Source organism: Tupaia chinensis, unplaced genomic scaffold, assembly GCF_000334495.1.
Source record: "Tupaia chinensis unplaced genomic scaffold, TupChi_1.0 Scaffold138619_1, whole genome shotgun sequence".
NCBI classification, from domain to species: domain Eukaryota; kingdom Metazoa; phylum Chordata; class Mammalia; order Scandentia; family Tupaiidae; genus Tupaia; species Tupaia belangeri.
The window spans coordinates 1,386,315-1,396,455 of record NW_006198512.1 but is presented as its reverse complement, the minus strand read 5'-3'; the positions used below and the strand labels follow the sequence as shown (position 1 = coordinate 1,396,455).

The following is a 10,141-nucleotide window of genomic DNA, read 5'->3' as shown; positions in this document are numbered from 1 at the left end:
GGGGCGGGCGGGGGTGGCCATGCAATCCCTTCTCCTCCATTCTTCTCTCAGGATCTTGGGCACGAGTTTTAAGCCATCAGCTCTATGACCTGAACCGCAGTTCACTATGTGGGAGTCCAGTGACAATCATTATGCCATCTGCTGGTCTCCCCAAGAAATTGTTTTTAAAAGAAAGAAATTGGGCCTATTAGTGGCAGGGCGGTTAAAGTAGCTGGATTCCACAGAGCTAATAGAGCAGTTAGTCCCAGACCCATTGGCTGGGAGCATATGCACGCATGCCCAAAATCCTGAAAGGAGAGATGGGAAGGAAAGGATTGCAATGTGACCGCCTCACTCCTTAGCCCCTGCTGGCTGTAAGCATGAGCCCTCTGAAAAAATTAAAAGAAACTGACACACTATACTTGATTTAGTCAACCTCCACTTAACTCTTGCTAAATAAGTTATCAATATTTTGGTCTTTAAGTCTGCCATACATTTAAGGTACTTGAAGAGATAAAACCACAAATAAAGCTCTGTTCTTCCCCTCCTATGCCAGGTAGGTGGGACATGAGAGGGTGGCAAGGCAGTGATGGCCCAGCAAGGGGTAGCGGTTCCAGCAAAGGAGGTGCCTCAGGGTCGAGGCAGGATCCGAAAGGGGTAGGGACAGCAAGGATGGCACGACATACTGGGGGCATGACAAAGTATGTGGGCCATGAAGGTGCCCAACCCCCATCTCTCACTGTGAAAGCCACAGACTTCAGGTGTCAGGGACCACTAGGCAGAGCCAGGTTAGAGGGACCAGGGTGAAAACTCCACCTTTGAGAACAGGAGCACACGGCGGCCGCTCCTGGGTGAATGTACAAATGCCCAGGGAGGACACGTGGCACAGCTCCTGCACAAGAAGCCTTCCAGGGCAAGAGTGGGTTTCTCCAATGCTGCCCCCACTTGTAGCTGAGCTGTTTGAGAAATGGAGTCCTGAAACTGAGGCAGGGACGAGGTCCCTCATCACAGAGAACACATCTGGGGCAACAGGCAATGGGCATAGAGACAGAAGGGCCTAGGGTGTGGACTGATTCTGTTAGCTATAGGCTGGTTATGCAGGAAAATGTCCCTGTTCATTAGAAGAATCACACCAAAGTACTTGAGTAAAAGAAAAAAAAAACTGTATCTTACAACTCTTCTCTAAGTTTAAAATAATTTCAAAGGAAAAAAAAAGCCACCATGCACCTCAACACAAAATGACTTTGGAATTGTCAACCGTGTCTACACATGGACCTGAGGCCGTCGGATGTGAGGTTCCAGATACAGAGACAGGAGCACGTGGATGTGAGGACCTGGGTTTCTACCCGCTTCTCCACAACAAAGAGCCAGGCTGCCCTCAGGAGACACGCAGGAGCAGGGAAATGCAAGAGGCGCCTGGAGCATCTTGTCAGGCCAGACAGCAAGGAAGTGCTCCCAAGGACAGTGCCGTGTGCCACAGAGGCCCACGCAGAGGGGCTCCCATGGCCAGAGCCAGGACACAGAGAGACCAGGCCGGTAGCATGGTGCTGGGTTACAACCCCAAATTAACTGTTTATACCCTCCAACATGAACACATGCGTGCAAGCTGGTATTAATATGTGATTATAAATGAAGGGGAAAGAAGGCACGAATTTTCCCTTCAGAAGAATTTCAATTAATATATAATATAATCCCCCCTATAGTTTCAGTATCTTCAATGTTTGAAAAGTAAGCTATGTCTAAATTACATAACATTTTCATCCTACACTGTTCATCAAATTTATCTATTGTATAAATGCACTAAACAGTACATTTTAGACAGGTATTTTGTGACTGACATTTCTATACTACACACAAATACAGGGTCAGGATGGATTCCAACAGAATTCGTCTGGAATGCACTTTCATTCCTTTCTAGACCCCGTCTGACTCCAATGTCAGTTGTGGCCCCCACTGCTGGCTGGGTCCTGGGTCCCAGGTCCCGGGTCCCAGCCCCCAGCCCCTCACCCGCAGGCCCGGTACCCACCGTAAGACGCAGCAGAGCACCATGAGGTGGGTGGGCACGTTGGCGGGGTTGAGCATGGCGGGGGTGTCGGAGCGCATACAAGCCAGGAAGGCCCTCATCCTGCGGTTCTTGTCCTCCACCGCCTTGCCCAGCCAAAGCCGCTTCAGGTTAGGGCAGGTCCACTCCCTGAAGGCAAGGGCTTCCACCAGCTCCGGGGTCTGGGGAGACTTCCCTTTGTAAGCTGCCCATTCTTTAATGATCACTGGTGAGACTGCAGAAAAGAAAAGCCAGAGAAGAGACGTTCATGCACTGGCTCACCCACCTCCATCCCTAACAAACAAGCTGCTCTGAGTCTGCATGTGGCCTCTCTGGCAACTGCACACCCACTCCTGAGGAGCCACCAATCGCCGCCTCGTCAGGCGTTAAGTGGCAGCCTGACCCTCTAGTCTGCAGTTAACGGCTTGTTCAGATTTTCAGTTAGGTCATAGATAAACTTCTCGTAGTCCCTAACTTTATTTCCCCATATCATTAAAACCAAGAATGTTAGATAAAATGCTTTCATATTTTAAAGTCACTAATAGTTTTAGTAATAATTGGTATAATTCATAGAAGTATGTGATTATCTGATTATTTTAACATGGAAAATTCAATTTAGATAGCTAATCTTTTTTTCCTTAAATACTTCCACAAATTAGATTTGAGAATCCTTTGCATTCAGTAGCCACTTCACTTAAGAACCTCCTGAACAAACAGAACGGACTATTTAAGGCCTGGCCCAGCGTAAAACACACACTGAAGTAAGACTCCAAGTTTTGAAGTCTCAGATGATGCCAGCACACCGGAATTAGACAGCAAAAAAGACTTAAGACGGTGTAAAGTTCTCCAAACGTTTCACCTTCAGGAAGGCACAAAGGCCTAGGCTGACAGTACACTTATGGTCCACAGCTGTCCACACTGCTCAGCCGGTCAGTTCTTACACACACAGCACGCACGTTTGCCACACGCCTCCTGAGCAGATGAAGGAGCCGGCTAGGGCAGGGGTGCAGTGTGTGGGGTCTCCCCAGCAGCCGCACCTAGGGAGCAGCCCACAGGTGAGCTCTGGGTGTGCACTTTACAAACAATGAAGGGCCTGCCCCGCTCAACTGACACCAGAACCAAAGCAGGGCCAGCGCTATCCCGCCTGGGGAGCAGCTGAACAGGAAGTGCAGATCCTGCCGGCTGGCAGGTCCACTGTACTGGCCAAGCGGCTAGGACAGATCCCCAACTGGGGTCCTGACCTTTGGCACATTAGTTCTGTTCCAGTAACGGCAATTCACCTAGCATTATTTTCTCGAAAGAAATGCCGATGGCAGCTGGGAGATTCTGAAAAATCCAAACTGAGGCAGAGTTCAATGAGTAACTGGCCGGTCTCCAGTTTCGCTTGGAGTCTACACACAGCCTGGGAATACATGGACACATCAGCAACAAAATGAAATGCTTTGGCACGTTTGATACTGGGCAGGTTGGATAACTGTCCCGTTTAGGACACTTCCTGGGCCACGCCCTGCAGCCAGGACCGGATGAGCCCCTCACACGAAGCCCCCTGGGCAGAACAGGACACCGGTTAGGGCAGGTGCCAAACATGTTCCTTTTACAAAAACAGTAATTTACTATAGTCATTAGGCAAATATCTTTCATTCATACTTGAATATCTTAGTGCTTAATGTCAAAGGAATTTTTAAAACATTCAAAATATTTATATTAAAGTCTATCAGGCCAAAACATAGATATGTGTGTATATAAAAATACATGCTTACTTGCTTTATTCAGTATTTTTAAGTGTCAGATAGAACCAGGAAAGACCCCACACAAGCAGACCCTCGTCCTTGGACGCACAATCTGAAATACTACCCCACCACATTCCCTAAGGTGTGCACAGCTCAGCTTCCAGGAGCTTCCCTGGCGGCACCGCACTGGGACTGGCCACCAGCTGGCCGCTCCCTGCCTCCTCCTGCCACTCGACACAGGCTGGCGGGCTGAGAAGGAAACGGGCAAGGGCGCTTCAGGCGAGAGCTGTGGCTGGCGAGCGAATTCCTACCACGTTACCCCAACAGCTCCCGTAGCCCCACTGGCCCACAGACACACGCTGTGGACAGACCAGCCCACACCACGCACACACATGAGCACACGCACGTAAGCCACGCAGCGCAGGAAACTGACTCTCAAGGAACTCCCTTGTCCGTGTCTCCCTGGGGTTTTGCCAAGGGAGACACGCTTGCTAAATGTGTGTTTTCATTATTTTTCTTCCCCCTTCACTGGCTCTGTTCTTGGTTCTCTTTAATCATCTTTAGCAACATTTTATTGTGTTTTATTTTCATTCTTAAAAAAAAAAATGTTAGTAGTTAATTTTAATTTTTTTTTCAGAGGTTTGTGCTATAGGGCATGTGTGCTCGCTAGACAGACAGAGAGAGACAGAGAGATAGAAAGCGAGAAATCACCCCCCAGGGGAGATGGCCACGCCACAATCCCTTCTCCTCCATTCTGCTCTTGGGATCTTGGGCACGCACGCACACGCACCCGGTGTGAGTTTAAGCCACCGGGTCCGGAACTCGAACCGTGCTCGGCTACATGGGAGTCCAGTGACATAGCCATTACACTAATTGCTGGTCCGCCAGGTAATTTTAATTCTAAAATTCAACACCTTTAGATCTCTGTGGCTTCACTCAGCGAGGTCTTCGATCACAGGGTGCCAGAGATGCGGGACCCCGTGCGGGGACTTGAGCATCGGGGGACTGACTGCTCTCCACTCCAGCGCACCAGGGCCTCAGGTGTGGCCGCATCTGCCCAGCCAGACACTGCCCCTGACTCTGCAAAGCCTGCCCAGCGAGCACACCTGTGCGTGGCCACTGCCACTGCGAGTGACACCAGGCCGGAAGGCTGACTAGAGGCCACAACAGTCACAGCTCACGGGGGACAGTGTGTCCCCTCAGAGTGCCACACACTTCTGGGCCCACCTGTAATTCTCACGACAAGCACAGTTCAAATCTAACTCGGGGGACAGAGAAGCCAGAGGTGGTGAACACAGAGGCTTGCTCTGAAAGCAATGTGCTCGCTTTGTTTTTATAACGTGCTCATTTTTTAAAATACTCGTGTTTGGAGATCTGCTGGTGGCCTCTGCCACCTCTCAGAAAGCTCTCCCTGAGCACCTGCCACTCGGGGCTGAAGAGTGAGGCAGTGTTCCCTGCGTACGGCCTGGGCATGCGCAGCCTCCTTGGGCTCTCAGACCTGGGGCTGGTTCAGACAGAGGAGGGACCACTCTCCCACAGTCCTGTGATTAAGAGTGAAAAATCAACTAGCCTTCCTCATGTGTAGTATGGGGGGAACGGAGTGAGATCAACTAACATTTTATATGTGACTTACAGTACAAGTATTAAGGACTGGCGCTTAAAGAATTCAGGGGACGTCCCATTTCTCAGCTGACATTCCACAGCCCCAGGCACTAGAATTAGAGAAAATGGCCCAGATTTGATAGGTTCCCGGAGGAGCAGCGGCAGGGCAGGCAACAGAGACCTCTCCTCGCTGAGCCCAGCTTTCCTCCTGAGACTCACCGTGGCCTGGAGGGAGGGCTCTGGGTTCACCACAGCCCTTGGTTCACAGGGAACAACAAACACCAAGCAGCTTGAGGACAGGAGGGCACTGAGTCCCTCTCTTGCCACCTCTGCCAACGTCCCTGCGTTTGGAGGCTGGCCCATGGTACCGCTGGGGCCGCTGACCTACAGAGCACTCTGATGGGCACCATCTGGGACCTGAATTTGCTCACCCTGTATCTGTAAAACAGGAGCGCACCCCAGAGGCCAGGGCGTCCAGCCGAAGACCGACAAGGAAACTCTGGGTTTCCCTATCTACAAATGTTCCTCCCATCCTCCCATGGAGGAGCTCGCCTCCCTCTGAAGACTGACCACTGCACTGTCTCCCTCCCTAGGCCTCATTCTCACCAGCAGAAACAGCCCGAGCATACGGGGGCTGCTCCGAGTGACTGAAGGCTCAGTTCAGAATGTGTTTTCAGGGACCAGCAGGTGGTGTGGTGGTTAAGGCACTGGACACTGCCACATGGCCAACCACAGTTCAAGTCTCAGAGCTGCTGGCTTGCTTTCTCACCCTCTATCTCTCTGTCTTTCTCTGGTTAAATTCAAGTAAATGAATTAATAAGTAAAATTAAATAAATAATTTTTTTAAAAAAGAAGAACGTATTTTCTTCACATAAAAGACGCCTTTAAACTGAAATTTGGTGGGCCAGGGCAAATTGCAGCAACAGCGCGGCTGGGTGCACCAGGAATAGCCAGGCTCACTCCCCAGAGCTTTCCTGAGCACGCATGACCACGAGCCGGGCCAGCTGAGACTGGGGTAGGCCACAGCATGAACACCACGCTGGCGTACTGTCTCCCATGGAAGAAATAAACTTACAACAGATGCTGCTTGCCTTCTTGTACCACACTTCACACCCTGGAGGTAGGTCACAGAGTTGACTTTGGGGCCTAACCCCAGCCAGACCCAGCTGCTGGGCATGGCTGCCACCGGATAAAGGGTGCCCCCGGTCAGTGCCAGCACACCACAGAATAAACGACACCTGTCTAGAGCTTTGGGAGTGGTAGGCCGCATGTATGTGTCGTGTCCTCGGGGGAGGAGAATGGCTCCCAAGACTATAGCCCAGAAGATATCGGACCAGTGTGCAGACAAGGGGGGATGCGAATGTCCCACCTGCTGAGCCCCCTTAGCGGCACCTGCAGGCCATCCCTGCAGAGAGCTCTGTGAGGGCCTCCATGACTCTCTAGACAGCCTTCCAGAACCTCTGACATGAGGCCAGGGCCACCTGCTGCCCAATAAGAAGGAACGCCTGGTAGACCACAGGTCACGCAGCGGAGCCTGGAGGGCAAGCACGCAGGTAAATGCTCTCACACCCCATTCTCCACGTGCACATCATCCCCCATATCAGGAATGTGAAATCTCGAGATTTACGAATTCTTCTATTTTAAATTTGTCTGAGGGTCTCTGTGCTTGCCAAAGAGACCAAGAAGGAGAAAGCACTTTGGTCAGGCCACAATCCTCCTCCATCTCTCCACTCTGGTGGGATTTGGGGCATACACACACACACACACACACACACACACACACACACACGCACGCGCACGCACTGGAATGTTTGTCAAGATTTGCACACGCAGGGCCAGCAGGTGGTGTGGTGGTTAAGGTGCTAGACTCCCACATGGCCAACTGAAATTTGAGCCCTGCACCTGGCAGCTTACATCTCACTTTCCCTCTCATTGGTGAACGCACATGCTCTATTGCAAAATTAAATAATAATAATAAAGGGACGATCAGCTGGCATAATAGCTACGTCACTGGACTCCCATAGAGTCGACCGCGGTTCGAGTCCCAGACCCAGTGACTTAAGCTCACTCTAGGTGCATGTGTGTGCATGCTCAAGATCCTGAGAGGAGAATGGAGGAGAAGGGATAGGTGTGGCCATCTCCCCTGGAGGGTGACTTCTCACTTTCTGTCTCTGTTCTTCTGGCGAGCACACGCACCCGATAGCAAAAACCTCTCGGAGAGAAAAAAGAAAACCAACCAACCAACAAACAAACAAAAACACAAGGCCACAGAGCCAGCCCTAAAACAAGTATGAATCAAAAAGGAAAAAAACCCCAGACTGGCCTGGCTCACAATTTCCCTTCCTCCACAGCCCTTCTCTCATGCTAGGAATGCTCGAGGTTCCATGAGAAGACCACAGCCAGTGTGACTTCTGGCAAGATTCTGTTAATTATAAAGAAATTCAGACTGACTAATAAACAGCTTTCTTAGAAATCATGAGGAAAATGTCTCCAAAAACCATCTCCCATGGCTGACTGGGCTCTTCGAGTCCCGGACCCACTAACTTGAAAAACCACCAGGTGAGGTCGGCAGGTGGCATAGTGGTTAAAGGTGCTGAACTCCTGGCTAACCATGCTGAATCATGGCTAACCATGATTCAAGTCCTAAACCTGGTAGCTTGCTTTCTCACTCCCCACCTCTGTCTCTTTCTGATCAAACTGGAAAATAATAATAATAATGATAACAAATAAAATTAAATTTAAAAAGAGAAAGAAAAACACGTCGGGTGCATGTGCGCATGCTCTAAGTCCCGAGAATGGAAGAGAAAGAACTGGGCCACGGCCAACCCACCTGGGGATGCTTTCTTACTTTCCTTCTCCCTCAACGCTCTCTGTGGGAGACTAACAATGCTAAAGTATTGTTTCATAATACAATCCACGGCAAATGGCCTTGGTTTATTTTTAATTAGCAATCCCAATTATTAGCACACTTTAAAAGCAACTGGACCACAGAAAAATCAATGTTCCATTTGGCTTTTTTCTTTTTTTTTAAATAAAAAAATATTTTTTAGAATTATTTTATTTTAACTTTATTTATTTATTTAACTTAGCCAGAGTGGGACAGAGTAAGCGAGAAGGTACAGGGAAAATGAGAAAGCAAGTCACCAGGTCCAGGACTCAAACCATGGTCGGCCATGTGGGAGTCAAGCGCCCTTAACCACCACATCATCTGCTAGACTCCCATTTGGCTTTTCTTGATGGCTTGAAAAGTATAAGGATAAATATAGAAAAATTATCTCGGGTATATACAATTTTTGGCCATCTACTTTTTATAAGCCTTTTTTTTTTTTTAAATTTTGAGGAACTCAGGAAGACAGGATGGAAAATGTGAGGAAAGAAAACAAAGGTCAATTTAATAAGTGAATGTTAGTTTTAAAATATGCAAATCACGGAGCTTCACTTCCTGAATGGTTTCTGCTTCAGTGAGACCTGAGGCTACTCATTACACGGCCTTTGAAGTTTGGCTTTGCACAGCTCTCCTGCTCGTCCCCAAGCCACCGTAGTCCTTCCCAAGACCCGTCAAGAAAACCTAGTGATGGGACAGGGCCAGGAGGCAGCTTGGGGGCACCAAGGCTTCTGGGAGGGCGGTAAGAAGAACCACTGCGCCGCTCACCTCCACAGCAGGCCGGGTCTCAAAGGCTCACCGCGGCATCTGAAGTTGCACACAGCCAAGACCTTAAATCCTGCAGCTATGGCTTTGGGTCCCTGACTCCTACCTCTAGGTCCAGACAGCAGCGCTACAGTCACCACCCACCACACCGGCATGAATCCAAGCACTCCTCCAGCACACCCACTGCGAGGGTCAGGTCCCCGAGCAAGGGGGAGGTAGTCTAATGAAGTTCGTAAATGGAAAATGATAGAAGCTGCTCAAGAACAGAGGAGCAGAAAATACCCTGCCCACACGTAATTGAACATGACTTTCAAGAAGCTGGAAGTTTCTGTGGATCTGATATTATATTTTCCCATGTAATGACTTCATAGATTAAATTTGGTAAGTCACTTGAAAACTGGCTGTAAATTATGAATACTTTATCATGCATTCCCTTTTCGAAATAGTAATATCCAAATGAACATATATCACAAATCTAGTGAGAGTTCAATATTTTCAAACAATGCTTAAGACTTCACCATGCCCCCAGAGAGCCCTTGCTGACTGAAGGCTGGCCCTGTACTGTGCCACCACCACACCACCATAGTGGGCACACCTGTCCACATGGCACCATCTTGAAGCTTCCACGAATCACGGACCTTTGGTCTGGAAACAGCCCCAGCAGCTACTGGAGCAAGCGGCAGGAACAAGGCCTTCACAGGAACCTGCCCTCCCAGGAAATTGCCTCTGGCTTATGGAGCCCCTTTGACTATACCAGTGACTTCATTCAACCCGCACCAGTCCAAAGTGCTCAGAGGGAGGATAGCAAACATCAGCATGGCTTACCACAGCTGCGCTCCCTCTCGGCAACCGAGCACCCTGAGCACCCCCCCGCCAACTCAGAGCGACCACAGTTACCCTCCCTCTCAGCGACCAAGCACCCTGAGCACCCCCCATGGCCAACTCAGAGCAACCAGTTACCCTCCCTCCCGGCGACCAAGCACCCTGAGCATCCCCACGGCCAACTCAGAGCGACCAGTTACCCTCCCTCTCGGCCACTGAGCACCCTGAGCACCCCCCACGGCCAACTCAGAGCGACCACAGTTACCCTCCCTCTCGGCGACCGAGCACCCTGAGCACCCCCCCATGCCAACCAAGAGC

The 10,141-nt window shown here is 50.0% G+C and overlaps 1 protein-coding gene across 1 annotated transcript in view; it reads right to left on the bottom strand.

Moving 5' to 3' along the window:
• FAM120A (family with sequence similarity 120 member A) overlaps window positions 1–10,141 on the bottom strand; it is a 103,372-nt gene that overhangs the window by 25,673 nt on the left and 67,558 nt on the right. Inside the window, exon 10 of the mRNA XM_027765520.1 lies at window positions 2,006–2,255. Coding sequence (XP_027621321.1) covers window positions 2,006–2,255 — 250 coding nt within the window. The remainder of the gene's footprint in view (window positions 1–2,005; window positions 2,256–10,141) is intronic.